We start from the raw sequence: 16,378 nt of genomic DNA, 5'->3' as shown, positions 1-16,378 counted from the left end.
AATGCTAGTCTAATCCCTGGAACCCACATGGTGGAAGGGGAGAGCCAACCCCCAAAAGCTGCTCTTTGACCTCTGCATGCAAAACTGTAGCATGTACATGCACCAGCAACTGCAGCAATTGCTTGGGACTTTGGCCAACAAAAGACTTTCTTGGGAGGAGCATTTTTGAATTTATTGATGGTTTGATTTGCTAGAACAAGATGTTAATTTTTTAAAAAAAAAAAACAACTTTTAACCAATTTTATTTTTGTGTCTGTATTCCATATAAACTAGGGCCCTATTTGTGCTTGTTGTCATGATGGTCTGACCCCCATCTCCTGCCCATGATGCATCACCAGCTGTGAGTCTCTAATGGTTACCCATCCACGAACTTCTCTACTTCTACTTTCTTTAACAGAATTGAATTTTTCAATGTTTGTTTTAAACATTCATGTGTTCAAGAAAACCGAGCCTCTCCCTCCTGTGAGTAAACACATTTTAAGGCAGTCGTGATGGGCTATTTCTCTTTTGACAGTGATTGATTGGGGGTGAGCATGTGACTGAATTCTGGCCACTAAGGCACGAGCATACAGGTGTGGTAGCATGTGCTTGTGATCCAGGCACCAAAAAAGGGGAGGTAGGCGAATAGTTCTGGGTCAGTCGGGACCACCTAGTAAGACCCTGTCTCAAAGGTTAAGAGTTGAAAGTGTACCACAGTAATGAGTGCTTGTCCCATGTGCCAGAGCCTGAGTTCCAACTCCAGAAAAACAAACGTGAAGAGAAATCTGGGGTAGGAATGGAGAGTACCTGGGAAAACTTATCCTGGGGCCAAATGCAAATCAAGCCAAGTAAAGTAAGTTAGAGCAGCAAGGAGCAGCATTTTCCCCTACACACACACACACACACACACACACACACACACACACACACATCTGTGCATCTAGTCCTTCCTTAGATTCTACACAGCTGGGCAAGGAAGTGATACAGGACCAAAAGAACCCCTGCTCAGCTGTAGCCCCTCCCTGCCCAAAGAGGGCCAATGAATAACAGGAGAGTTAAGTAAGACATCACTGACCCAGGCAGGGTTGGTTGTTTTATTTGGTTTTATCTTAGTCCTGGCTCCCTAGATGGTGGTTCACACTTGTAATTCCAGTACTCAGGAGCAGGAAACAGGAGGATTGCCACAAACTTGGAAGACCAACCTGGTCTGCATAGCAATGTCCTGGCCAGCCAGAACTATGCAGCGAGACCCTGTCTGAGACAAACAAACAAACAATCAAGCAAAAACTAGAGCAAAAGAAAATCAGCCCCGCTTCAAAGCAATTCATGGAGGGAAGAGAAAAGGATAGAATTTGGGGCGCTCCAAAGACAGCTGTAGGTGAGAGAAAGTAGGGAATAGTCCGGGAGCCTGAGACCCAAGCGTGTCTTTCAGTAGGTCAGAGAGCCCACCCCTCCTCGTCCCGAATTTGTCCCTCTTTCTCTGGGGTTGCCGTGCCCTCCAGAAGGCTGCTGACGTCTCCTTTCTCCCAGTCACCCCCGCAGTTGTCTTTCAAAGCAAGTCCCCGGGGTTGAGTATAAACCTCACCGTGCCTTCAGTCAGCAGGTGTAAAGAGGAATTACTGCTGCTCCCTGCTCTGCTGGGCCTGGTGGAATTACCCCAAAGCCGTGTTTATCATGCCATGGAACCTTGTGCCCATGTTTAATGTGCTATCTCCTCTGACCCCAGGTGTCTCTCTGCTCCGCTGCTCTCCCCGCAGCCATCCTACCGTCTGTGGCTGGCTTGGAGGGTCATCCCTGACAAGTGTATTACTGGTGTTTATCCATATTAAATCTTGGATCAGTGACTGCCTTTTACCCATTTTTCTAAACTCGCTTTGGTTCTCCTGCAGCCTCGCCTCACTTCCCAGGTTGTCTTTCTCCTCCTAAGTCAGGAATCTATTGTGGCCCCGCGTTTCCAGTTGCTTATGAAGAATAAAGATGCTGCGGATGGCCCTGCTACACAGCTCGAGCCTTCATCTGGAGTTGCTACTGACCCATTCATAATTGCATCATTCAGAGCAGTGGGGGAGCTCACCGAGGGGATCGGTTTAATTACATCATACATCTGGGAAGGCGGTGGTGGGCCTGAGTTTACCTCTGTAAGGGCTCAAGTGAAAGCTATCGTCTTTATCATGGATTGCATAGGTGTAGTTTGTTACACTTCACAAAACCCTTCCTGTTTGTTTTTTCTCCCTAAAGCCTGGAAGCTGTCTGTCTATATCACTCTCTGCAAAACGTTCTGTGAGAGCAGACATAAAATGCATTTTATTTGACTGCATCATTAGGAAATCAAAACATGTTAGACAATCCCTAGTTGATCGTGGGGATTTTGTTGGTTTGTGTTTTTAGTTTGTCTTGTTGATTTGTCGTTTTGGCTCAAAATTCACAGTCCTCTTGCCTCAGTTGCCCCCTTGCTGGGATTGTAAGCATGTGCTGCCATATCTAGCTCAAAGTCTCCAATTTTTGATTTTCCCCCCCTTGGTATGTAGCCTTACCTGGCCTGGAACTCACTATCCCAGTTTTGAATCTGGTGCCAATGCTGAGACAGGCTCAGCAGACATGATTCTTTGTTCCCACTTAATAACACCTAAGTGTTAGAATCAATTTCTCTAAAGTTTCATGTATTTTTCTGTTTTCCATAAAACAGTTGAGACTAGAAATATGAAGAGAGAGAGAGAGAGAGAGAGAAAGAGAGAGAGAGAGAGAGAGCTTGTATGAAGTGATTAGGTGGGTAAAGGCACCTAATACCAAGTGCTATTACTTTAGTTCGATTCCTGGGCCCCACATGGCAAAAGGCAGGAACTCCTGTGATTTGTCAACTGACCTCGACATGTTTCTCCATGGCTCACATGTATGCACACACAGACATGCAGTTAAAAGAGGAATGTAAATGATAGTCTAATCTTTAAGTTTGAAAGCAAATTTTCTTTCTTTTTTTTCTTTCTTTGTGTGTGTGTGTGTGTGTGTGTGTGTGTGTGTGTGTGTAAGTGTGTGTGTGTGTCCAGAGGCTTTTGACAGTGGGACATTTGTAGTTAAACTGTTTTCAGTTGAGAAGTTTTTTTTTCTTTACCAATAAGGCTCGAGATGAATTGCTTATACTATCGTTTCAAGTCAAGTATGTTTTATGCTTAAATTGATGCCAGAGTCACAAGAAATTGGATGATAAATTAATATGTGACACAGACAAAAATAAGGTCAAGTTTCTTTGTTATAAGAAAAACCCACAATGCACTGTGATGGAAAATATTTAATTAGATCATTCATCCAGTCAATAGCTCGGTGTCCAGTGCCTCTTAGCTTAGGTACTGTCAAGGCACGGTTTTCTTTCTTGCTCTTCTCCTCTCCCTCGCTCCTCTTTCTCTTCTCTTTTTGTGTCCCACCAGCATTTCTCTTCCTCCCCCAGAACTTTGTCAACAGTGCTATCACAGCCGTGATGCCCTCTGGTTCTCCCGATGATAAGGAGGGGGGAGGCTTTTGTTTCCCAATTCCTTGGTCCTTCCTTCTCCCTGCTGCCTTCAGTTGTCTTCCGCAGGACCTACAGGAAGAACCAACCTGTGAGACGAAGCAGGAAGCTTTAAAATACTATTCAGCTGTATTAGGGAGCATGAGTTATTTGGGGTGAGTGATGAGGGGGCAGGAAACAGAGTTTTGGAACATCTGGACATTCTTCCAAGACCCCTGGTATGGATTTCAGAGAGTGGTGTTGGGCGAGAGCCCTAGCATTTATCCACTGGAGATGCCCTCTTCATGGTTTCTGGTGTCATGGTGGCAGCGCTACTAGAACACAAGCTTTGTGGCCCCAGTAATGACCCATTAGAGCGTCAGGAAAAGCCATCGTATTTCTGTATCTGTAGCATTTATCTGTCAGCAGGAGACTATTACAGAGCACAAACTCACATTGTGTTAGCGTTATCAGTTCCTTATGATCCTTGGCACAAGTGCCAGCCAATGGGCTGGCAGTCTGCTGGCCCCCACTGGGAGATATAACTCCATACCCAGATTCAAGCATGTGAGAAGGCAGCAGATCTGCAGAGGTGTGTGACTGGAGCCGTTCCCCTGGCCTGGAGCCCATGACACACTGTCCTCAGAGATGCTCGGGTTAAGGTCAATGACTTAGTCAAGCCTGCTGTAGTTACTGTGGACGGTCAATGGGTGCCTTCCTAGGACCCGCCTTCCCCAGGACTCTCTGTGAGCTGGAGCAGAATCAGGTTTGGCTTATGATCCAGACAACTCCATGGAGTCAGCCTCTTCTTCCTGGTCTGGTGGTAAGAAATGTATCTACACATTGGCTGTTTCCCTAGCACCTTGTTCTCACCCACACCCTTGCCTTCAGAAGCTGCAGGAATGGATGGGGGACAGAGATGGCATAACCAAGCTATGAGCTCTCACATCTGTTGGACCTAGCGACCAGAGAGTGGACCCTCTAAAATTGCCTAGTGGGTCTTATTTAGTGATGAGACGGGGGGGGGGGGGTGGTCAAGTCCTCTTGGGGGACCAAACCGGGTCCACCAGTTCTGTTGAGTTTCATGACTCAAAAGATGCAAGCAGCTTCCTCCTGTGGTTGGTCACAGAGCCTGTAGAGGAGGAAATGAGGGAACTTGAGATGCTTTTCTCAACTACCACCCACCTCATTTGTGGGAAAGAATTAATGTGGGTGTGGGGAGTCTGTCCCAAGGGAGGGAGGATGAAATCAAGACCCATCTCTGAAGGAGCAAAGGTTTGACGAGGATTGCTGCATTGTGCTGTGAGTAGCTGTGAGGATGGCAGAAGACCCAGGTGCAGACATTACGACAACTGAACCCAGCTATGATGGAACACAGCAACGGGTAGGGTAGGTCAGTGCGGTTGGCCCGATTGGTGCTTTTTGTCCCCAGGGAAGATGGGTCTTTGGAGCAGAGTAGACTGTGTTATATGACTATGGTTGTAGATAATCGGTCACCAGATCGTGGCTTAGGGTGGGGGACAGCAGGTCATGAAACTGACCCACACACACACCAGCTAGCAATTCCTTTCGCCATTCCAAGAGTCCATCAGGCTGTAAGAGGTGGGCACAGATGCCCACATCCCCAGTGGAGCGATGTGTAGGATACACCCAGAGGTTCATGTTACTGACCTCACAGTCTCTGAAAGAGCTTGCCTTCAGGGAAGAGGAGGCAGGGCAAGGGACAGGCCTGCCTGCAAACGTTAAGGAGTGGTTCAAGCAGAAATTCAGGCCTCAGCTGACAATGCTTTGCCAGTTTCTGCTGTGTGACCTGGGGAAGGACGTTTCAGCACACGCGGAAATGTATAAAGCTCTCCATTTATCAAACCTGGTGAGAATCCCAAACGCAGGTGCTTCTCAGCCAGGCTGGGGCTGCATCCCATCAACCTATCATGAATTGAAATGATCACAGGTTGGAAAGGCGGTGACTAGACCCAGCCTAGGGAACTTAATAGCCTACCTCCACAGCACACTACTGGCCTCGCATGATTCAGGGCTGAGGGAAGGCTCTTGCTGCTGCTGCCTGGCACATCAAGGCAGCACAACACACAGCTGTATCCTGGGAAAGGGATTTTTTTTTTAAAAAAGTGTTTTGCACTGCTGGGTACCGGACGCTGGGATTCTCCGGTGAAGAGCACAGCCGCAGTCACCCCTCCCATGGGACTTACAGTCTAGCTAGGAGGGGGCAGTACCTCTCACACCAATATACATGTGACTGCTAACTCTGTTAAGCAACTTGAAACAGTGTGAATGGCTGAAGATTCGGTCACTGTCTGGGAGAGAGAGGGGGGGTCTTCTAGGTAGCAGGTACAGCAATTGGGCTGTGGGCGGGGTACAGAGGGACTACAGAATCCTGTCATGTGAAGATGTCCACATAGGCCAAAGATCGGGCTTATTCCGCATTGTAACGAGAGTCATTGCTTGCGCATCTTCAAATCACTATCGAGCCCGTGGGTGCTTGGAGAATAGGCTGGGGAGAGAAATAATTCAGAGAAGCCAGGCACTGAGGCCTCCACAAGAGGTGGGGGGTCACTTAGAAACCAACATCAAGGACAGCATTTCTGTATTCCTTTGTTTCTAATAAAATACCATTTATTAAATGATGCAGGTCTGCTGGGGGTCTGTCGATAGAGCAAACATCCCTATCCATTTCTCGATATCACCCCATGCTTTCCTCTACTCCAGCACACGTAATCCATATCAGCTGCCCTGCACAGCCCTGACTAGTGCATTTCATCTGAGCCAAATGTCACCCCTGTAGCCAGTCCTAGTCCCCAGACCCCTCCAGACTGGCTGACCCCTCCTGAGACTTCCACCACCTCCTTCCCTGCTTTGTCTTAAAAACACAGCATTACCTACAGGTATAGTCCACTTAGACATTATTTTGGTAATGAAACTATGTCTCCCCCCTCCCAACACTATGAGAGAAGAAGGTAATAGTCTCTCCTGAGGGGCCTCCCCCCCTTTAAATAATTCTGTATCCACACCAGCACACACTCATTTGAGTCGTCAGATTGATTATTATCCCCATGGCAGGCACCTCTCCAAAGATGAAAAGCCCCACGAGAAGAGTTGGGATTTGACTTATGGCTTATTAGTGGCAGCCCATACTATTCTGGTTCATAGAGGGAGGGGCAGACAGGGACTCAGGTGTGTTGATAGCTGGGAATTCAGGTGTGCATTTGAAAGTGTCAAATTGTGCCTCAGAGAAGCTGAGGACAAGTATGTTGGGGGTTTAAAAGCACAATTGTGTTTTTCCAAGCGGACAGGGATTGAGGCCCGGGGCCTATGTCCTGGGTACACTATTGAGATTTGCCAATGGGCGAAGCTTGACACTGTAGTCATTTTAGGGATACATACCCGGCATCTAGTCACATGCCAGCAGTTCAGAGCGGACCCAGGTGAGAGGAGCAGGGAAGGGAATCTGCCTCCCTCCTCTGGTTGGCTGCACCTCACCTGCTGAGGGCCTGACCCTTGGCGTGTTTACACACTAAACGCGAATTTCTAAGCCCCTGGCCCCTGCTCGGTGGTGGTGATGGTGCGGAATGTGACTAGTTTGTAATTTGGAGAACAAACCCATTCTGAGAGGCTGAGGAGGGGTTTGCCAAGCTTGCTGGTTCCTAGAGCTGTGTGCCGGGTAGGTGGGTGGGTGGGGGTGCATATGTTGGCACCCTCCCCCTAAAAGTCCCACCAGTCAGTTGGAACCTCCTCCTCCGCTTTTCAGCTGCAAGAGCAAGAATGCAAGCTTTAGGACTCTAAAAATCCAGCCTTCCTACTCCACAGGAGATGGAGACCTTGCTTGTCCGCGGGAGTGTCCTATTCCATTGAAGTCTCTCGGGCTGGCCCCCCTTCCCCCACCCCAGCTCGATTCTGTCACTTTAAGTCCAGCCCCTGAGAGATAGCCAATGGGAGCCAAATCATACATCAGTCTCTCAGCCTTAAAGCTACAGTAGGGTTAGTGGGCTCCAAGTGTCGGGCGCCCCAGCCTCCTCCAAGGCTTCGCGTCCCCTCTGCCCGTTCGCTGAGCGCGCGGATGAGTGGGAGCGCGGGGCTGTGCGCGGCTTCCTGCCTCCGGCTCCCCCGCCGGGGTCCGCGTCCTCTCACTCCGCCTTCTCGCGCTCACCGTGCCCTGCCGGGACTCGCACCTCGCCTGTGCCCTTCACTCGTCTTCCTCGTGATTTCCCCGCTGCCGGTCTCCTCCAACTGGGAATGCTAAAACAGGACTGATGGACGTGTCCGAACTCTGCATCCCGGACCCCCTCGGCTACCACAACCAGTAGGTGCCTTACTTTCCCGACTGTCTGTCCGTCCGTCCGTCTGCCCTTCTGCCCATCCAAGTGTCTCTGTCCTGGATGTCGCAGTTCCTCTTCTACACATTCCTGAAGTGATACGGACTTGGGCGGGGGGGCACTCGGGGACTTAGTAGGGGGAAGCCACACACTTGCTTGGTTTCTCTCTCTGGCTTAAGCCCTCCTCTTAACTTTTCCCGCATCCTCTTTCATGAGCCCTCACTTTTAGACAACAGTGGCGCTTTCTCATTCACTCTGATTTTGCTCCACGGTGACAAAATATCTCCATTTCCGTGATGGGAAGGCGGAAGCTCAGGACAGGTGCGGGAACGTGGCTGCAAGGGTGTTCTGTCCCGTCCTAAGAATCCTCTCCGCGGGTGCTTTGATTTCCATCCTAGGTACCTAATAGGATTTCAGCCAGGGGCAGAAAATCAAGCATGCTGGATCCAGTCGGGAACCGCAGGCGGTCAGTGTTGCGCGGGCACCGGGGTCCCGGCGGGACACTCGGCGCGGTGGTCCCAGGAGCCCTCGGGGTGTGACGAGGCCGGGAGCGCTGCGCTCTGCACGCCTGCAAGGGGAACCGTGTCCCGCCGGGAGCCCAGGCGGCCAGCTCCGCGCTATGGTGGAGGTGAAGTCAGTTGGAGGTTCTGGGCAGCGTGTCGAGCGCTATTTCCCCGCCGCGGGCTGAGTAGCGCCAGAACGTGGGTTATGAGAGCGACGTGGGTGGCTGTGAATGCGGCGGCTGGACGCGCGACTCTTGGTAGCTCCGGGGTCTTGGGACAGTTCTCCGAGCATGTTGGATAGGAAGGGAAGTACTGACCCTAAGCCGCGAGTGGCTGCCCCGGGGTACTGTTCCGGCTATCACGGTTCAACCAGAGCCACCCGCGCTCTCCAAGGTGGCCGTACCGACTGCGCCAGCACCTACCAGGCTCTCCCCTCTGGCGTTCCGTGTCCCATCGCGCTTGGGTGGGACCCGGAGCGTTCGGACCCGTTGTGCGGGCCTGAAAATGGTCTTCCGCGGGCTTAATAATAAAGATAAAACGAATCAAATATAAACTCTAGCTTCTCGCCGGCAGCTTTTCTAAGTAACTTTGTGCTTTTCTTCCCTCCCCCGCCCCCCTTTTTCTTCTGAAACAAACTTACCGAAGTCAGGTTTTCTTACCTACCACGGTCCCTTCCTTTTCCCACCATTTATCCTTTCCCTGCACCATCCCGCCAGAGAACTTGGGAGGCAGTTCTTTGATAAAGGCTGTGGATCACGTCCGGTTCGGTGAAGTTTCGAACCCTCCACCTCACCTCGGAGACCAAGAGGCTTGCCGCGGGCGGGCACAAGGAGGCAACTTCGCAGCACCGCATTGATAGCGGGGGTTGTCCTGGGCGCCCACACATTGACCATTTCGCTTCTAGTTTTACGATTTTCTCCGGGGCAAAGAGTTCTTCAGATACCTGCAGAATTTAAACAGAGGGTTAGACGGAGGTGGTGAGCAGGGAAAGGAAAGTGGGTCCTTAATTATAATAGATTCTGACTTCCATCAGCTTGAAAAGTGGCTTTTCATTCTCTCTCAAGGTTATGCTGCTTGCGGCTCCTGGGGCTACAGGATGGAGTGTGAGAACCAGGAGAACTCCGGGGAAAGAATAGGTTGAGGGTATGGACAGTGTGATGCTTGTTGGGCATTTCCTCGCATAAAATTACCAAGTACGACAAATATTGGCTATTTAAATTATTTAGATTTCCCCTTCTCCGGAGGTGACTTCTTCCGTGGAGCTCGAAATATCTCTGTGTTTGTCCCTGGGTCAAGTCATCATCAATCAATATGAAAATGTGTGTGCGTGTTTGTGGAGGGGCAGGGATGTAGTGTTGACCAAGTAAGCCAGGGCAGCTCCAGGGTGAAGAGCTAGGCTCTTTGCAGACCCCGCAGAGAGCCTGATTCCAGTTTGGGAGGAAATGTGGAATAATAAGAGGGGAATGTCAGGGAGACAACGAACAGGACGCTGGAGCCAAGGTCTTGGAGGTCTGGGTAAGGTGTACAGAGGAAACCATTTCTAAACTAAGTCTGGCAGTGGTGTGGATTCTCTACCCTTTCTGGTTCTTTCCTTTCTTTTTCCTTTTTCCAAATAATAATAACAATAGCTTCTCCATCCGTGAGCCTTACTGAAAGTCAAAAGTATGCCTCTTTGAGTCACTGAGGACTCAAACAGCTGTGAGATGCTGGTTTTTTTTGCTTTTTGTTTGTTTGTTTTTAAACTGAAGCCCTTCCAGGCAGTGGCTCCAAGCTGTAACCAGCAGTTCCACACAGGTGTGTGCAGAAGCCTTGGTACAGAGGTACAGGGGCACGAGGATGAGCCTGGCAAGTTCAGAGGGTGGTGTTTGGAGGGTGGCATGGGGGCTACCTCTAGCAAAGTAACAGAACAGGAGGCTGCACCCATTGGTTTGTTGGAAGGATGGGGGCCTGCATGCATTTACCACGGGCTGGGGTTTCTCAGAGAATCTGCGGTGGAGTGGGTTGGGGGGAGGGGATCATGTGCTCTGTACATACAGGTTGTACCCCCACGTGACACGAGAAAGCCCAAGGGCACAGGGAGTGTGAGTTCAGAGAAGGGGAAGCCTGAAGCTCTCCTCCTAACACACAGAGAGCATCTGTCACACTCTGTGCCATCCTCACTGTCCCAGGTGAGAAATGAGCACACACATGTACCTTCCTACCTCTCCACACTTCGTCTTCATTTTCCCATAGTCCATTCTGTAGGTGACTCCCTCACCCTTCCTAATCAGTATTTTATGTCCACGTATGACCTGCGGAAGCCAGGGTGAATGTGCTCTCCTGTGCCTGTGTGGGAACTAGTCAATGACGCACTCGCTAGGGACCCCTGAGGCACAGAAAACCCAATGTGTGTGTCTGGGGTGGGGTGGGGTGGAGTCGCCACCTTCTGAGGAGGAGGACCACTATGCTGTTGTTAAAGAAACAAAGAACAAACTGTCCCGAAGGTAAAATATGTGGGTTCACACGTAGGAAAAATGCCACATGGTAATTCAAAATCAGTGACCTGGAGAAAAACAAAGGGGGGGGGGGAATTAATTTTTAATGGTACATGCAAAAATAAATCAGAGTGGAGGCATTAGATGTGGTTTTTTTTTCAGGGAAGGGGCCGCAGAAAATAAACCTTTATCTGTCTGCCACTCTCCTGAAGGTGTAGATAGGTGGTAGAGAATTGTGGGATAGCTGGGCAGAATTGTTCAGCCCTGGGGCAATAGATAGAAAAAACATTAGGTCAGTGTCACAGGGCCCCAGCCAGTGCTAAGGCCCTTCCTGGTCCATGACAGCCCTGTATCCTTGGAAATTTCCTCTTGGGGCTGATTATTTTACCAATCCCTTTTCTTTAGAAACAATCTTCTATTTTGCCAATAATTACAGTATATGAATGAAAAGATGGGTTTTTTTCCTTTTCTAAGAGCATACACAAGAGAAACAACTTGATCCTCCAAACAGGAACATTTTCATTCTATTGATTTGGAGTAATCAATAAATATCCCATTTAGTCCAGGAGGAAAGGGACAGGGGGGACTTTCGGGGAAGGCTGTGATAGTGACTTGATGTTGCACAGGGCCCTCGCAGAGCGCCCTGTCCACAGTCAAGCTCTCATAACGCCGTGCTTTGCGCCTCATCCCTGTCCCTGTAGCTGCACATTGTGTCAAATGGTTTTTGAAGAGAGCTGAAAATCATTGGAAAGTTTCTCTCCTTCCTTGGTCCTCTGCAGGATGCCTTGCTTCTTTGGAGTAGAGGTCTCTGTAATTTCCAGGCTATGGCAGTGCCTGAGGATGTAGCTGGAAAGGCTAGGGAGTAGGAAGGATGCAGGAGGAGGAGGAGGGCATTGGACAGACCAGAGGCAGGGTACTATTGACCTGGCTCCCTGGAACTTGTCATTTCAAGTTGATTAAGTCATGGTCCAAATTTAAAGGAAAGAATGGTAGATATTTAGGCCATGATTTACCTTTTCAAAGCCTGAGCCATACCCTGACTGCCCTAATCTGGATGCCCTCATCACCTGCTAGCTTTGTATCAGGTCTGCCAACCTCTCTCAGCAGGAGGCCCCTCAGAGTGTTCTTTCCACATAGGATAGGAGCTCTGCTCCGCAGTAGCCAGCACTGCTGATGGCCCCTAAGAATGTCTATCGTGGATTCTGGTGACTCTCTTGACTCTGTTATTGCATTGGTCCAGCTTGGCTGGAATGCTCCGCTCCTGGGGCTCTGTAGTCCTGCAGAAATACATGGAGCAATTGTGGGCTGTGAGTCCAGGTTCTGCAGATTGCTTCTACAAACTGTGAGGGTTGAGTTAAGGATGGACTGGAGTCAAACCAGTCATCCAGTTCGGAAGCACCCAGGACATTCTGCTTGTGTGCCCTTGAGACTCCCTGCAGCTTTTAAGACAGGAAAAAAATTTCAGTGGTATATGTCTGTGACCCCTAACAGAGCCTCCTTCATGCCTGCTGTCCCAACACACTCATCCATCTCTGAGGAATGTTTGCTTGCGGAGAGGACCTTTCCTTAAGAGGTGGGGCCCACAGGCTTCATTCAGCTGGCCCTAGTGTCTCCTGATGGATCCAGAGTGGCCTGGGGCTCAGTTACATCTGGTTGTCCCATTGGCCCAATCTGGTCTGGTCCCTGCATAGGGAGGCTGTAGTGCTTATAATTGCAAATGTAATTAGCAGACCAGCCATGGGGGACTGGGATACTCAACTGGTCTCGGCCCATCTCAGTGACCCCTGTGATAAGCTGGCCGGGCAGATTAACCCTCAAAGGACCAGCCTGTCTCTTGCCAACAGTGAGGCCCCCTGGTCCTTCACTGACAACAGCAGAGCTATGCGGGGAACCAGACCCCTTCCTTTGGGCGAGGCTCTCAGGGCAATGAATAGAAGAGGTTAGTACTTGGAGATTTTTCTTCCGTAGGACACTGGGTTAGTGACCCTCAGTTCTCTTGTCTGCTGGGGGCATTTCCTTCCTCATCTCCTGGCCACCCTGGGACAGGTGTGATAGGAGCCTTTGACTGCAGGCTGGTTGGTCCCATAGCTATGGGAGTCATGCTGGAGAAAGCAAAGCTCTAAAAAGAGCTCTGGATGTCTTCTGCCCAAAGCCCTGTGGGCTCAGGAGCAGGGGCTTGTATCGCCCCTGCCTCTTAGACAGCCGGCTTGCAGGAAGTGAGTGCATCCCGGGGACCTGAGCTCTGTCTGAGTGAGTGTGTGCTCTGCAAGGCAGCCCAGCTTCTGGCCATCCTGCTTGGAGTAGATTTGTGGAGAGTTAGTCACTGAGAGCCGAGACCCCGTTCATCATCCAGAAACAGACACCAAACATGGTACAAGTGTGGACACATGGAGGGACCTGGGCTATGAGTGTTTCTCTCTCTCTTTCTCTCTCTCTCTCTCTCTCTCTCTCTCTCTCTCTCTCTCTCTCTCTCTCTCTCTCTCTCTCTCTCTCTCACCTTTCTGCCTTGGTCAGGATTAAAATCAGAGAGGATCTTAAGGGGATTTTAATTTATAAGTACTGAGGTAAAAAAGTGTCAAGCCCTTTTGTGATACCATCAGGAGCTACATCCGGTCCTGGGTTGTTCTGCTCTGGAGCGACTGTGTGTGCCAGTGTGTGCAAGCCCCCCCCGCCCCCGCCCCAACTCTTTTCAATGAGTGACAGTGTACAAAAGGCTGCCTGCCTGCCTGCCGGCCTCTTGCCTGAGCTGAGATCAGGCCTGGCAGCATTCCAGTAGAAACTCTCTCTCACCTTGAAGTTGATCCAGAGTAGGGAAGGGATCACAGAGGGACCTACCGGCTGGTGTTCCTGTGGCACAAAGGATTGTAGTTTTTCTCCAAGGCCTGTTTTCTGTCTTCAGCCTGGGCTGGACTGGGGCAGACCCAGGAGAGAGAGCAAGCGAAGGCAGGCCTTCTCCTCTAACAGATGGCCACATTTGGAGGAACACTTGAGTACCTGGGCCATTCTGCTCCAGGCCTCCCATGTCCTCTACTGTCCCTGGATAGCCACACCATCAAGCTGCAGTTGAAAGGGTCAGATGGCTTCTTAAGTTGAGAAAAATATGTGTGGCTCATCTGCCCTTCCTATATGGGATCTGATAAGGTGTGTGTGTGTGGGGGGGGTATTGTCAGCTGAACATCTTAAAATTAGGATTGTCCCAGTGAGAATTAAAATTAGTTAAATCTAAAGTTTTTCTTAGATTTAAAGGTAAATATATGTGTGTGTATATAACCTTCATTTTGTTGTATGTTTAAACATGCATAGATTTTTTTATTTTAAAAATTAATTTCTCTCTTTTTTCTTTAAGAACCCCCCCACCCCCAATTTTTTATTCCCTTCTATCATTCAGCTTTGCCCAGGGTGGAAACATTTCAGGAAATGGTTTTCTAGAAAATGTTATTTTATTCTTCAATGTCATCTTGTTCAAGGGTCAAAGGCTAGTTGCACAAACTCTGATCGCGTTTGTTTTTATCATTTGGTTTCAGATGAGATCAGTTTTCTGTTTAGCAGTATAGCGTGTTCCTTTCTGGCCGATTACAGCAGCTGCTAGCTGGCTGGCGATGACCAGTGTTTTACTAAAACAAGGCATTTAAAACAGAGCAAATGTGACACACCAAGATCACACTGGGCACCACCGCCCCAGAGTTTCAGGTCTGAAATACAAAGTGTTCTTTTCACTTAACTCTTTAATTTTCAATTGCCCAAACTGACCAGAGTTTACACATTGGTTTTTAGAATTATTCTTTCACTAATTCACTTTGTTTAGATTTCTGGTTTGAGGTTTTTTTTTTTTTTTTTTTTTTCCGTATCCTGACTGTGCTTTAAAGTAGATACCTAAAGCTGGCCGTGACCGTGCATGCCTACAGTCCCAACACTTGTCATGGGAGGAAGATGAGAGGTTCAAGGTTATCCTCAGCTACATACTGAGTTGGAAGCTATCCTGAGCTATGTGAGATCTATGTTAAAAAGAGACTGAAAGATCTATGTTAAAGAGAATGAGAATGAAAGAGAGGAAGAAAGAACTAAAAAGGTGGTTTTGAGCACCCGCTTTTCCCTGTGCTCTTGGCTTCCGAAGGGCAGAGAACAAGGTTATAGGGTCCTAGGGACACGTTCTGGGAGGAGCAGGATGAAGGCAGATGTCTTAGATGGTGTTTTTCTCATACTTTATACAGTTCAGCCTCATCTTCTGCCTTCCCTCATCATCCCTCTCTGCTTTCATTTCAGCTCGGTACAGCGTGTCCTTGTCTGCAATCCTGGTTTCATTTCACGTTGGGGGTATGGGGGGCTGTAGGTATGTGGATCTGACTATGCACACATGTCGCAGTGCGTGCAAGAGTGTGTTTGAATGGCCCAGGGGTTGGACAGGTAAAGGGCGACTCCGAGTATCATCCGCCGCTCTGCTCTGGTTCAGCCATCCATCCCTTTATCCTCTGCTCACCTCCTTACCTGCTCTGGTGGAAACAGCAAGAAGAGTGGAAAAAGGACTCAGGATTCATATTTCACTCAAGCTGACTGTGCCTGTTACCTGGGGAACCAGGTGATAGGGTATGTGTGGAGGTGGCAGGAAACGGCAAACTCTTCAGAGGAAACTGTTCAGTTTTCAGATCTGCCCCCATCTCACTGCCTGGTGCCCTGGTTTGGGATCCCGGTGCAATGGAGTAAGCTTGTCTGTACGCTCGTTTCCGTTTTCCTAATCTATCTGCAGAGAAAAGCTTCAGTAGTAAACCAGCTCCTCAGTGTGCACAGAGCAGTATTTAGCCTCCTCCGTTCCGCCTGACTCTTGTCAGCCGTCCACCTAACCAGTAAGGCTAACAAGCTCTGTCAGAAAGAACACTGCTTTTCTGGAAATACTAGGCATAAGGTGGTGGCTGCAGTGGCTATGAGGAAGGCAGCAATAGCTGTCACTTTTTCCTTCCCCCAGAGTGCCAAGCCAGTCTCATGACCAGTTTTCTCACAGTATCCGGAGAAGGGTCACATTTTGCCTCGGAACACAAATATATTTGCGGGAAGGTAAATACTCAAAGGCCTCAGGCTTGCGTATTTGAAGTCATCCCAGAGCAAAAACAGCCCTGTGTCCAGAGATGGGCAGGCAGGTAGAGGAGAATCTGGTGTTAACCACAGGTCCCCAGTTCCAGAGAAACACAGGAGGGAGAAGCGTCCTCTCATTAAGGATGCCTGCTTCAGCGCCTCCACTGCATCAGCGGCCCCTGCGTGGTTCCACCTCTCATGCTGTTGTGGCATGGTTCTTCTGGCTACAGTCTCAGATGTTTGCAGGTGGGGGCCTTTGGAGGACAAGGGGTGATACTATCATACAAAGCATCTTGGAGGATGACATGAGGTGAGCCAAGTCACCTCTCAAGCCTGGGTCACCTTCCTGAACATTCTATTTCTGCCAGGCTTCTGTCCTGGCTAGCAGGGAGCTGACCCCTCCAGGTGCCTGTGAGTTACTCCTGTATCCTACTACAATGCCCGGTTATATTCTCTCTCTCATTCGCTTTTGTGTATGCTCGTGCACGCACTTTGGAAAACGAGACATAGCTCTGCCTCCCCTCACGTGCCAGGGAGCCTGATGTC

General features: G+C 49.5%; 1 protein-coding gene across 1 annotated transcript in view; it reads left to right on the top strand.

The window, feature by feature from the left end:
• Positions 1 to 7,725: 7,725 nt before the first annotated feature.
• The window catches only part of Esrrb (estrogen related receptor beta), a 96,761-nt gene continuing 88,108 nt past the window's right edge, over positions 7,726 to 16,378 (top strand). The window contains exon 1 of the mRNA XM_038337529.1: positions 7,726 to 7,775. Within this exon, the coding sequence (XP_038193457.1) occupies positions 7,726 to 7,775 (50 nt within the window). The remainder of the gene's footprint in view (positions 7,776 to 16,378) is intronic.

The sequence above is a fragment of the Arvicola amphibius genome, chromosome 7 (assembly GCF_903992535.2).
Source record: "Arvicola amphibius chromosome 7, mArvAmp1.2, whole genome shotgun sequence".
Lineage (NCBI taxonomy): Eukaryota > Metazoa > Chordata > Mammalia > Rodentia > Cricetidae > Arvicola > Arvicola amphibius.
This window is presented reverse-complemented; position numbering and strand designations above follow the sequence as displayed.